Here is a 13,090-nt window from a genome sequence, read left to right as displayed (position 1 = left end):
TGCACACCCCTAACCCTTAGGGAAGGGATTGAGCCCCCTCCCCCACCCCCAGGCTCTCCCCAGGAGAGGACCCCCCCTCCTCCTCCTCACCAACCCCTCCTGGGGCAGGGAGCGCTTCCCCCTGCAGCCCCTGCCCGTCTGACCCCCCCGTGCAGCGGAGCAAGATGACGGTCAAGCTGGATTTCGAGGAGTGTCTCAAAGACTCACCCCGCTTCCGGTAAGTGTGCGCAGGTCTGGGTGGCAGAGGGGGTGAGGTCCGACCCCCATCCCCAATGGACACGCACACACACACACACACAGGCCCTTCCCCAGGCCAGATGTCCTTCCCGGGAATGACTCTCAGCGGGACAAGATGGAGCTTCTAGGCCACTCGGAGGACTTAGTAGCACCTCTACTATGAACCCCCCAGACTCTGATGCTCTCTGCCCCCTTCACATGCAGAGGGGGCCTCTGTAGCCCCTCTTACCCCCAGAGCGGACACTACCTCCTCGGCTCCTGGTACCCCCGCCCCTCCCCCAGCACCTGCTGGGGCGGTTAGCAACTTCCTGCCCTCGCCACATCCACCCTCCTTCTGCCCTTCCTGCTCTGGCCTGGGCCCTACTAGCTCTCAGACTGCGCGGAGTGAGGGAGGCGGCCAGGGCTTGCGGACAGGTCCCCGACCCCATCAGCCTTTCCTGTCTACGCCCTTACCCCCTCACCCCAGCCCCAGCCCTTCGGGGGCGCACAGACCAGACGGACCCAAGCTCTGTTCCCGTGACCCCTCTTTTCCCAGAGCCTCTATCGAGCTGGTGGAAGCCGAGGTGTCAGAACTGGAGACCCGGCTGGAAAAGGTGACATGGGCAGGGGACCCAGGATGGGGTAAAGATGAGAGGGGCGAGGCCAGGGAGAAAATTGGAGACCACGAAGGAGTTCCAGGGGTTTTTGAATGCTAACCGTGCGGGGTAAATACTTTGGGGGCCATAGAGAAGCAGATGGAAGTTCTGCACCCTCAAAGAGCTCGAGGTCCTGGAAGACCAGACTCGCTTGTGGGCTTTACCGGGTCAGCTGTGAGCCCGGGCCTCAGGACCGCAAGACCGCTCTGCCCCCAGGGAGCTCACAGCAGCTTTTGGGAGACAAAGCAGTGGGACACTTAAACACGGGACAGTAGGGCCCTCCGTGGCTACTCTTGATAAAATGGGCACACGCACGTGTGAACACTCCCCGCCCCCTTAGCGATTTTGGTTTTTCTCTATAGCATTTACCCCAGTCTCACGTGTTACATACGTATTGGTGCGTGAGCTTTCTACCGCCTGTGTAACAAGTTATGCCGAATTTAGTGACTCAAAACAACACACATTTGTTGGCATAGTTTCTGTAGGTCAGGAGTTGGGCGCGGCTCAGGCTCCCACGGGCTGCAGTCCATCTGAGGCTCAGGGTTTCCTTCCAAGCTCGCGTGGTTGTTGGCCAACTTCAGCTCCTTGCTGCTGCGGGACTGAGACCTTCACCTCCTCGAAGCTGCCCGGTGCCCTGTCATGTGGCCCTGCCCCTGGACAGCTTGCTTCCTCAAGGCCAGCTGGAGGAGCTTTCTAACTTTTTTTTTTCATTTTATTTATTTGACAGAGAGAGAGAGAGCACAAGTGGGAGAGAGGGGCAGAGGGAGGGAGAGAGACAAACTCAAGCAGGCTCCACACTCAGTCCAGAGCCCGTGGAGGGGCTTGATCCCATGACACTGGGATCATGACCTGAGCCGACCGAGCCACCCAGGTGCCCCAATAACAAATTAACATATATTGTTTAATTAAACTGTTGTCCTTTGAGTTAATTGCAGACTCACAAGAAGTCACAAAGACAGTAGAGGTCCCATGGACCCATCGCCCAGCTTCCCCCAATGGTGGCATTTGGGGTAATGCTAGTACTTTACCAAAAGCAGGAAATTGACGTCGTCATGGTACAATGACTGTCTGTGGACCTTACCTGGATTTTACCTGTTTTGCATATACAGTTGACTTTTGAACAACATGAACATTAGGGGCACTGACCCCCCCCCCCAGCACAGTCGAAAATTTACATATAATTCTTAAATCCCCAAAAACTTTACTGATAGCCTGCCACTGACCAGAAGCCTTACCGATAACGTAAACGGTTAATTCACACGTATTTTATGTGATATGTGTATCGTATGCTGTCTATACAATAAAGGGAGCTAGAAGAAAGAAAGTGTTAAGAAAATCATAAGGGGGCTCCTGGGTGGCTCAGTCGGTTAAGCGTCTGACTTGGGCTCAGGTCATGATCTCACAGTTCATGAGTTCGATCCCCACGTCGGGCCCTGTGCTGACAGCTCAGAGCCTGGAGCCTGCTTCAGATTCTGTGTCTCCCTCCCTCTCTCTCTCTCTCTCTCTGCCCCTCCTCCACTCACACTCTGCCTCTCTTTCTCTCAAAAATAAATAAACATTAAAAAAAATACTCATGGGGCGCCTGGGTGGCGCAGTCGGTTAAGCGTCCGACTTCAGCCAGGTCATGATCTCGCGGTCCGTGAGTTCGAGCCCCGCGTCGGGCTCTGGGCTGATGGCTCGGAGCCTGGAGCCTGTTTCCGATTCTGTGTCTCCCTCTCTCTCTGCCCCTCCCCCATTCATGCTCTGTCTCTCTCTGTCCCAAAAATAAATAAACGTTGAAAAAAAAAAATTAAAAAAAAAATACTCATAAGGAAGAGGGACACCTGGCTGGCTCAGTCATTGGAGTGCATGACTCTTAATCTCAGGGTCATGAGTTCAAGCTCCACGTTGGGTGTAGAATTACATACATACATACATACATAATTAAATTTTTAAAAAATCAGGGGTGCCTGGATGGCTCAGTTAGGTAAGTGTCCAACCCTGAATTTGGCTCAGGTCATGATCCCAGGGTCATGGGATCGAGCCCCCATGCCGGGCTCAGACCTAAGTGTGGAGCCTGCTTGAGATTCTCTCCGTCTCTGCCCCTCCCTCCCTCACTCACACACCCGGACACGCACGCACTCTCTGTGTCTAAAAGAAAGAAAAAAAGCACAAGCAAGGGAAGATAACATTTACTGTACTGTATTTATCACAAAAAGTCCACTTCTACATGGACCAGTGCGGTTCAAACCCCTGCTGTGCGAGGGTCGACTGTCCTTTTTTTTCAAAACAAAACAAAACAAAGTCTGTGTGTACCATTCAACGGCGCTCTGTCACATGCCAGCATCTCGTTCAAGCCCTTAAACTCACCGCAAGGAGCTCTTGAGATACCCTCCCCTGCCTGCTCTGATCCGCTCATCCGTTCTCCTTCTCCGGACTTTTGTCATTGCTACACTGTTACTTAAGTGAAGCCATACGCTGTGTGACCTCTCAAGATTAGCCTTTTTTGTCCTTGTTCTCTCTCGGAATAATGCCCCTGAAGTTCGTTCGGTTTGCTACACATTAGTACAAGTAGTTCACGTGTGGATAGTTCCTTCCCTTGCGCGGCTCAGTGCTACTCCATTGCATGGACCCCCGAAGAGGCTGAGTTGTGGTTAAGTCCCTGATCGTGACTGACCCTGTCAGTCACCTTCAGGTGAAGCCATACCTCCCTGCAGCCTTCGCGAGCCCTAGGAAGTGTTTTTCAGTTTTCAAAAACCCACTGAGAACCCACGTGGCCCAAGTTCTCTTGAGCCCCCTCTGCCCAGGATTTTTCCACAGAGGTTCCCTGGTGGTCTCCTGTCCCCGGGGCCCGACCTGAGGGGCTCCACAGACACTTGTTCCATCCCTGTTGGGGTGACTCAGGCCAGAGCCAAGTCGTGTCACCTCAGGATGTAATGCGGTGACTGGTGACCGAAGATAACAAGGGCCAGAGGTCAGGAGATCTCACTTTGGTTTCTGACTCAGCCACCTGGCCCTACCAGAGGGACCTTGCTCAGGCCTGTCAGCTGTCCCCTTGTTTCTTTTATTTATGTATTTAATTAATTGATTAATTTTAACATTTGTTTATTTTGGGGAGACAGAGCATGAGCAGGGGAGGGGCAGAGAGGGACAGAGACACAGAATCCGAAGCAGGCTCCGGGCTCTGAGCCACCAGCACAGAGCCCGATGCTCAAACTTGTGAGCCACGAGATCATGACCTGAGCGGAAGTCGGAGGCTCAACCGACTGAGCCCCCAGGCGCCCCAACTGTCCCTTGTTTCTCAAGCCTCCTCAGTTGTCAGTCGAAGGCGCCAGACAAAATGGGCCCTGGGAACACCCCAACGTGCTATCCTTGTCCTGGTCTGTTCCTGTTCGTGAGGAAATTGCTCAGTGAGCCCAGAATGGGAAAACTCCTCACAGTAAAGACTGCTAGAATTTATTTATTTATTTAAAAAAAATTTTTTTTTAATGATTACTTATCTTTGACAGAGAGACAGAGCATGAGCCGGGGAGGGGCAGAGAAAGAGGGAGACACAGAATCCGAAGCAGGCTCCAGGCTCCGAGCTGTCGGCACAGAGCCCGACGCGGGGCCCAAACCCACAAACCGCGAGATCATGGCCTGAGCTGAAGTCGGATGCTTAACCGACTGAGCCACCCAGGCGCCCTTAGACTGCTAGAATTTAAGGCCACCCAGGCAGCACATCCATCCGGTGAGGCAGACAGTTGCGTGAGCAACTGGAGTTTCTGGAAAGCTCCGGATCCAGGCAGCCAGGTCAGGGCAGGGAGGGATCCGTGGAAGTGGACGCAGAAAGACGGGCTGGAGCCAGCTGACACTGGCTTCGGTGACAGGCCGGGAGGACTTTTCTTCCAGGCGCAGAGCAGTGCGAGCAAAGCAGCAGAGATGAGAAGGCGCCAGCTGTGTGTTCGCAACTGGGAGTACTGGGCTGGGCCGCAGAGTTGCTTGGGCGAGGCTGGGAAGGAAGGGAGAGGGAGGGGGGGCTGCTGTGAGGGGGTCACACAACTCCCTGCTCCCCCCCTGTTGCTTCTTAGCTCCTCAAGCTGGGTAACGGCCTCCTGGAAAGTGGCCGCCATTACCTCGCGGCTGGCCGCACCTTCATTGCTGGCATTTGTGACCTGGCCCGTCTGGGTCCTCCCGAGCCCATGATGGCGGTATGTAGCTCCCCCCCCCCCGCCCCCAGCAGGCTGGGTGGGGGGGCCTGGAATGCAGAGATCCTCTGGGAGGGGAGGGGAGGATCGGCCTGGGGTCTGCAGGGCCCAGGCCAGAGCGGGGCTGGGTCCAGAGACGGCGGCCCAGCTGCCCCACACCTGCTCTCTCTCTGACTCTCCGTGCCCAGGAGTGTCTGGACAAATTCACCGAGAGCCTCAGCCACAAGCTGGACAGCCATGCGGTGAGCGGAAGCGGGTGGGGCTGGGCTGGGGGAGCCCCGGGCTGTCTGCGGCCTGACCCTCACCTGCCAGTGTCTGCCCCCCTCCCCGCAGGAGCTGTTGGACGCTACCCAGCACACCCTGCAGCAGCAAATCCAAACCCTGGTCAAGGAGTGAGTGTGGGGGGGGGGGGGGGAAACCCGGTCCTCCGTCCCTCGTCCCCTTACCACGGGGGCCTCCTTCGAGGCAGGAGCCGTGCGGTTGGGGGTTTCGGGTGGCCTGACAGCTGTCCCCCATCCCGACACCTCCTCGGAGGCCCGTCCGGAAGGCCGCGAGCGGGCCTCCACCGGGAATTACTCCGCCGGGACCATTCTGCTGGGCCGGGGTTGGGGGGGGGTACAGGAGGGGTACCTGTGGTTGTGTGTTGTCCTTCCATCCCGCAGGGGTCTCCGGGCTTTCCGAGAGGCTCGCCGGGATTTCTGGAAGGGGGCTGAGAGCCTGGAGGCTGCTCTCGTCCACAATGCCGAGGTCCCCCGGCGCCGGGCCCAGGAGGCCGAAGAGGCCGGAGCCGCTTTGAAGACTGCGCGGGCCGGGTACCGGGGACGAGCACTGGACTACGCACTGCAGGTGACCGCCCGGCCTGTCCCCCAGGACCCCTCGGGGCTGGAGAGGCCCCGGTGTGCGGTGGGCGGGGGCGCTATGTTTTCGAGACTCACCTGACGTCTTTCGGGGGCCCTCAGATCAACGTGATCGAAGACAAGAGGAAGTTTGACATCATGGAGTTTGTGAGTTGGGGGGGGCGGCGAGTGCCACGTGACGAGGAGCCTGCTGGGCGGAGGGCGGCAGGAGGGAAGAGGGAAAGACAGGAGGGTCCCTCGTCACCTCTGCCCCCTGCCCACCCTGTCGCCCAGGTGCTGCGTCTGGTGGAGGCCCAGGCTACCCATTTCCAGCAGGGCCACGAGGAGCTGGGCAGGCTGGCCCAGTATCGCAGGGACCTGGGTGCCCAGGTGGGGCTCCGGGGAGCAGACGGTGGTGGAGGGAGGGGGGGCCCTCCAAGATGCCTCTCCTGGCCCGGTTCAGGAGAGGGGGCTGGGGACATCTGAAACGCCCCTCCCGTGCCCAGTTGCACCAGCTGGTCCTGAACTCGGCTCGCGAGAGGAGGGACATGGAACAGAGGCACGTGCTGCTGAAGCAGAAGGTGAGGGTCTCCCCGCCCGCAGGAGGGTGCGCGGGGCCCTGCGCCCCGGCCTCTGCCTGTCAGCTGCCCGGGACCCTCCTGTGCCCCCAGGAGCTGGGCGGGGAGGAGCCAGAACCCAGCCTAAAGGAGGGGCCTGGCGGCCTGGTCATGGAAGGACACCTCTTCAAACGGGCCAGCAACGCATTTAAGACGTGGAGCAGGTGAGGAGAGGACCCCCCGTCACCCACACCCGCTCAGGTAAATGTTTCTTGAGTGGTTTTGTGTGCTAAGCGCAGTGAGAAAACAGACAAAACCCGCCGCCTTCGGGGAATTTCTGTTCCATCAGCAAAGACACACGGTAAACGCGACAGTGAGTTATGTTACGTTACAAGGTAAGAGTGGCATCGGAGAAAAATAATAAAGCAGGGGATGCAGAGAGCTGCGGGAGGTTGCCGTTTTAAATTAAAAAAAAAATTTTTTTTTCAACGTTTATTTATTTTTGGGACAGAGAGAGACAGAGCATGAACGGGGGAGGGGCAGAGAGAGAGGGAGACACAGAATCGGAAACAGGCTCCAGGCTCCGAGCCGTCAGCCCAGAGCCCGACGCGGGGCTCGAACTCACGGACCTCGAGATCGTGACCTGGCTGAAGTCGGACGCTTAACCGACTGCGCCACCCAGGCGCCCCTAAAAAAATTTTTTTTTGATGTTTGTATTTGAGAGAGACAGGGCGTGAGTGGGGGAGGGGCAGAGAGAGAGGGAGACACAGAATCCCAAGCAGGCTCCAGGCTCCGAGCTGTCGGCACAGAGCCCGACACGGGGCTCGAACTCACGGACCGCGAGATCATGACCTGAGCCGAAGTCGGAAGCTTAACCGACTGAGCCCTCCAGGGGCCCCGGGGTTGCAGTTTTAAAGAGGGTGGTCAGGAAAGGCTTCATGAGAAGGTGACTTCTGAGTGAAGACTTGAAAGATATCTGGGGGGAGAATGTTCTAGGCAGAAGGAGGAGCCAGTGCCAAGGCCCTTGAAAAGCCCAGGGCATTGGAGAAACAGAGAGGGCACTTGGGTGCGGACGCGGGAGGGAGGAAGAAGCGGTCGGAGGTGCAGTCGGAGCTCACAGAGACGTGAGCCACGATGGGGCCTTGTCGGCTTCCGGCTTCCGTAGGGACTTAGGAGCCGCGACAGGTGTGGGGCAGGGGTGTCACCTGCTCTGACTCCGCTCCTTCCCCTTCCAGGGCCACTGCCAGCCCATGCAGGATAGTTGTGCAAAGTAGAAAATTGCGCCCCTTCCGTAAGAAACTTCCATCTGTCAAAAAGTTGTGGCAATAGACTTGGGGCGCCTGGCTGGCTCAGTCAGTAGAGCACGCAACCCTTGGTCTCTGGGGTTGTGAGTTCCAGCCCCATGCTGGGTGTAGCGACTATTTAAAAACATACTGCAGGGGCGCCTGGGTGGCGCAGTCGGTTAAGCATCCGGGTTCGGCTCAGGTCATGAGCTCACGGTTCAGGGGTTCGAGCCCCGTGTCAGGCTCTGTGCTGACGGCTCAGAGCCTGGAGCCTGCTTTGGATTCCGTGTCTCCCTCTCTCTCTGCCCCTCCCCTGCTCACCCTCTTTCTCTCTCTCAAAATAAATAAGCTTAAAAATATATATAGAAATATATGTACTATACACATTTTAAAAATTGGAGCCGTAGACCAGTTTTATCGGAAAAGCATTTTACGGCCATCTGCTGGAAAGTTGTCTTCCCAAATGTATCCAATCTGGGTTGTTGGAGTTGTGAACAGCACCGCCTTCCGGGTCCTGACCTGCACGGCTCCGGGGCCCTGTTCTGGAGCATCTGACTGGATGGGACGGTCAGCCCGACCCTCCCAGCAAGATCCTTACGGGGCAGAGGGCGCAGCCTCTGTGCTGTTTCTGTCTCGAGCTCATCCCAGGGCTGCCCGTGTCCACAACTCTCTTTCCACCTCCTTCAGACGCTGGTTCACTATTCAGAGCAACCAACTGGTTTATCAGAAGAAGTACAAGGTAGGGAGACGCGTCCTGGCTGCCCCGGGCCCGGGGACGCTCCGCCCTGGCTGCAGCCGGCCGGCTGGCCCTCACCACCGTCCCGTTCCAGGACCCTGTGACTGTGGTGGTTGACGACCTTCGTCTCTGCACCGTGAAGCTCTGCCCTGACTCGGAAAGGCGGTTTTGCTTTGAGGTGGTGTCCCCCAGCAAGTGAGTGCAGACGTGGGGGGCGATGCCCTGATGCAGCTAAACCTTTACCGACAGGAAGGCAGGCCAATCGCAGGGGCGTCTTGGGGGCCCCTGTGTAGCACCAGACATTAACGCTTTGGTGGCAGGATTGGGGGGCAGCCTGGGGGGGGAGGGTGCCTTTAGGGGCAGGGGATGGGGTGACGGGGGATACTTAGAAAGACGGGACCCACTGGTGCCAAATTTCTATCCGGCTGGTATCTCGTATCTCTTTACGGCGGGTACCAGTTGAATGGCAGGTGAATGTCAGCCCGCCTATCCCCCCACGTGGCTCCCCGGCCTCAGAAGCCTCCCCGCCCCACTGTCCCCTCCTGCCCAGGTCCTGCTTCCTGCAGGCCGACTCGGAGCGCCTCCTGCAGCTGTGGATCAACGCCGTGCAGAGCAGTATAGCCACGGCCTTCAGCCAGGCCCGCCTCGACGACGGCCCCTGGGGGCCAGGCCAGGTGCCTTAACAGGAGGGTGCGGGGGCCCGGCTGCCCAGGGGGACGAGGCACCCCTTCCCCAGGCCCCATGGCCACTCTGTCTCCCCCCGTCTCCCCCAGGGCTCAGGACCCCTGGCTGTGGGCTCCTCCGCCACGCTGGGCTGTGGCGGAACCGCCAGGGGACGGGAATCCGGCGGTGCTGGGCACGTGGCAGCCCAGGTGCAGAGCGTGGACGGCAACGCCCAGTGCTGTGACTGCCGAGAGCCAGCCCCCGAGTGGGCCAGCATCAACCTTGGTGTCACCCTCTGCATCCAGTGCTCCGGCATCCACAGGTCACCACCCATGACCCGAGCGCCGAGGGCTGCTCTCCTTCTGGCTGCGGGGGGGGGGGGGGGTTTGGAGGGGGGGGGCGGGATTGAGCCCATCACACAGACCCCTCCCTCCCACCCTGTCCTGGCTTCCTTTCTTAGATCCTGGCCGGCCCTGGGCACAGGGTCCTGGTCTGGCCAGAGATGCTTAGTGGCTTGACCGTGGGGTCAGAGGTCTTGAGGGTAGGGGAGCCGATGGAGAGCAGAGAGAGAAGAGGTCACCAGGCCCCAGCAAGTCTATGAGGCCCTCCGCCCGGGTCAGCCTGGCGGAAGGAGGGGAGCGGCAGGGCGAGAGAAGGGAAACTGAAGGCCCTGAACGTGAAATGTAGGAGGGCGAAGCGGGACGGTGAGCAGAGCAAGGCCACGTGGCCCGCTGCCCTGCCCCCACCTGGCCAGCACCTCTGCTGCAGGGGGGCCCTGCCTCCAAGTCCTCCTGGGGAGCCGTGGCTGCTGCCACCCCACAAGGGGCCTGACCCCCGCTCTGGCCCTCCAGGAGCCTTGGAGTTCATTTCTCCAAAGTCCGGTCCCTGACCCTCGACTCGTGGGAACCAGAGCTGGTGAAGGTGACTGGCGGGGGGGGGGGGGAGGTCTCCTGATGGGAAGGGGGGCTGGGGGGGGCTGAGTCCAGGGGCTGCAGAGCCCTGAGGACTCAGACACTCACTTCTCCCCTCCACCTGTCTCCGCCTCTGCCTGGGCCCACCCGAAGCTCATGTGCGAGCTGGGGAACGTAGTCATCAACCGGATCTATGAGGCCCGGGTGGAGGCCATGGCCGTGAAGAAACCTGGGCCCAGCTGCTCCCGGTGAGGTTGGGGTGTGTGTGGGGGGCTGCCCGCTGTGGGGAAGGAGGGAAGACGGTCCCCTCCTTCCCCACCACACTCTCACAGGCAGGAGAAGGAGGCCTGGATTCATGCCAAATACGTGGAAAAGAAGTTCCTGACCAAGCTTCCGGAGATTCGAGGGCGGAGAGGGGGCCGGGGGCCCCCCAGGGGGCAGCCTCCCGTGCCCCCAAAGCCTTCCGTCCGGCCCCAGCCCGGGAGCTTCAGATCCAGGCCAGGTAGAGGGCTGCTGGGGCATCGACTGAGCCCGGCCGTGTGCCCCGTGAGGAGGGCAGAGTACGGAGGCCCGAGCCTTTCCCTCGCCAGTACTGGGGGGTGGGGGAGGGGGCAGACCACAGCAACACTGGTTTTACCAGGCAAGAGTTTGGGGGTTAAGGGAAGAATGGGAAGGAGTGTAGGGCTGGGAATAGGCTGCTGAGGGTGAGAGACGCTTGAGTTGGAGAAGGTGGTTGGACAGGGAGAGGTGAGGGACGCTGTCTATCCCCCCCTGCCCTAGGGACCCCACACACACATGCACCTCCCACCCCGCACCATCCCGCCTGCACCTCCTACCGAAGTCCCCAGCGTCCTGAAGGCCCTCCCAGAACTGAGAAACGACCTGTCCCACTAGAGCATCTGCGAACTGTGCTGAGGGTCTCTTCCCGCCCCTAACAGAGCCCCCCTCTGATGACCTGGGCGCCCTCCACCCTGGGGCCCTGCTGTTTCGAGCTGCTGGGCATCCTCCCTCCCTGCCCACCATGGCTGACGCCCTTGCCCACGGAGCTGACGTCAACTGGGTCAACGGGGGTCAGGAGAATGCCACTCCGCTGATCCAGGCCACCGCTGCTGTGAGTCCTGCCCACTGCCCCGCCCCCACCGTTAGGCTCCTTCTCTCCCATTCCCGCGGGGAGTCTGAGCCCTGCTCCTACTCCTCCTCCCACCCTGGAGAGAGTGATAATGATAACCCACAGACACTGGGTTGCGAAGGGTGTGTGATTTGGGGGCAGACAACCTGGGTTTGAATCCAAGCTCCCACCGCTTACAGTTGTGAACCTCTCTGTGCCTCGGTTTGCCCACCTGCGAAATAGGGACAGCATACCTCATGTGAGGCTGGACTGTGGCTTTAACGCATGACCTACTGTAAAAAGCTAGGGCAGAGCCTGACCCAGCCGAACCCTTACACTCCTGGCTCCCCTACCCCACCCTCTCAGCTGATCCCATCCGAAAGTATCTTTGGCCTGCTTCTGAAGATGCCACCTTCTCTCCCCGCTTGCAACTTCTCGCTGCAGAATTCTCTTCTGGCCTGTGAGTTTCTCCTCCAGAACGGGGCGAACGTGAACCAAACGGACAACCACGGCCGGGGGCCGCTTCACCATGCGACCATTCTCGGCCACACGGGGTAGGGGCCGCGGGGATGACGGCTGTGGGAAAGAAGGCTCGGGTAGGCCGAGTGGCCGGCTGACCCTCGCTGTCATTTCTAGGCTGGCCTGCCTGTTCCTGAAACGGGGGGCCGACCTGGGAGCCCTGGACTCAGAAGGCAAGGACCCGCTGACCATCGCCATGGAAACAGCCAACGCTGACATCGTCACCCTGTGAGGAGGCCTGCGGGGCGGGGCTAGAGCTTGCCCTGCCCCCTTGGGGCGGGACTAACGCCCAGCCGGCCTGGGCCAGCTCCCGGACTCGGCTGGAGAAGTGCTGTCCCCAGCGTAGATTGGGGCGTGGAGTAGGAAGGGGGCCGGGTAGGGTCCAGGGATGGTGAGTTCGTCCTGAGTGAGGGACGTCGATGTTGTTGAACGCCTTTAAGCACTGGACCCCGGGGGAGCAGATGAATTAAACCACCCAGCTTACAGGATGGGAAGTCCGAGTGGGGGGAGTGAAGCAAAAGTCATTCATACGTTCATTGCTTCCCCTTCAGGCTACGACTGGCAAAGATGAGGGAGGCCGAAGCGGCTCAGGGCCAGGCAGGTAACGTACCCCCCGCCCCCGCCCCACACTGTAATTCTGGGCTTCTGGCCCCCGAAGCCCGGTCCCCGTCGCGCCCAGCTGCACTGATTAATGTCATACTTTTGCAACAAATCTGTGTGGGCGCAGCTGGTGCGCCGGGTCCTCGGAACAAAACGGAGAACCCGCGAGGGCGCTGCGCGCCGGCGCTGCTGTCCCTCCGGCCACGCCGCCAGCGCGCCCGCGGGCCGCGGGTCCCCCCACCCCCACCCCGCGCTCGGCCGCGCCCGCCCAGCCCTCCCTCCCCCCACCCAGGAGACGAGACGTATCTGGACATCTTCCGCGACTTCTCCCTCATGGCGTCGGACGACCCGGAGAAGCTGAGCCGGCGTAGCCACGACCTCCACACTCTTTGATCCCAGGCCTTCGAGGGCCCGCAGCCCCCAGTCCCCTCTCCCCGGCCGCCGGCCCCTCGGTCAATAAAGCCGCCGTGCTTTGCGCTTCCCGTCGTGGTTCTTTGGCAGGGCGCCGCCTTCGGGCCGGGCCGGGGACTGGGCGCCGCGGCTGCCAGGGTGCGCGGGCGGTTGGGGTTTGCGAGCTCGAGTCACGCGAGGGGCGCCTTCCGGACAAACTAGGTGGTAGCTTCGGCCGCAGCCCTGGCGCCGGGCGGCCTCGAGGCGGGGCTCTCGGGCTCGGGCGACGTGGCCAGACGAGTCCGGCCGGGGAGAGGCCGCCCGCGTGGGCTGGGGGCCGGCCTTCCGTAGGGGGGGGCAGCTGGCGTCGGGGCCGGGACGGAGAGGCTGGCTTCGGCCACCCCGGCCAGGAGGCATCCCCGGAATGCGGCGGCTCAGCACCCGCCCCC

At 60.3% G+C, this 13,090-nt stretch overlaps 1 protein-coding gene across 1 annotated transcript; it reads left to right on the top strand.

Moving 5' to 3' along the window:
* The first annotated feature begins 8 nt into the window (after positions 1 to 8).
* Positions 9 to 12,728, top strand: ACAP1 (ArfGAP with coiled-coil, ankyrin repeat and PH domains 1). The gene is made up of 22 exons (XM_047090079.1): positions 9 to 217; positions 773 to 830; positions 4,922 to 5,041; positions 5,227 to 5,280; positions 5,372 to 5,430; positions 5,701 to 5,884; positions 5,998 to 6,042; positions 6,169 to 6,264; positions 6,381 to 6,455; positions 6,546 to 6,655; positions 8,402 to 8,453; positions 8,545 to 8,645; positions 9,001 to 9,124; positions 9,224 to 9,435; positions 9,965 to 10,034; positions 10,178 to 10,272; positions 10,357 to 10,526; positions 10,963 to 11,135; positions 11,577 to 11,686; positions 11,769 to 11,879; positions 12,203 to 12,252; positions 12,544 to 12,728. The coding sequence occupies exons 1-22, from the start codon at positions 165 to 167 to the stop codon at positions 12,642 to 12,644; spliced, it is 2,223 nt and encodes a 740-aa protein (XP_046946035.1). The 5' UTR covers positions 9 to 164; the 3' UTR covers positions 12,645 to 12,728.
* The last annotated feature ends 362 nt before the right edge of the window (positions 12,729 to 13,090 follow it).

The sequence above is a fragment of the Lynx rufus genome, unplaced genomic scaffold (genome assembly GCF_022079265.1).
Source record: "Lynx rufus isolate CCGP_SWC_20201006 ecotype Redwood Valley unplaced genomic scaffold, mLynRuf1.p SCAF_28, whole genome shotgun sequence".
NCBI lineage: Eukaryota > Metazoa > Chordata > Mammalia > Carnivora > Felidae > Lynx > Lynx rufus.
Note: the sequence above shows the minus strand (reverse complement) of the source record. Positions and strands in the feature narration are given on the sequence as shown.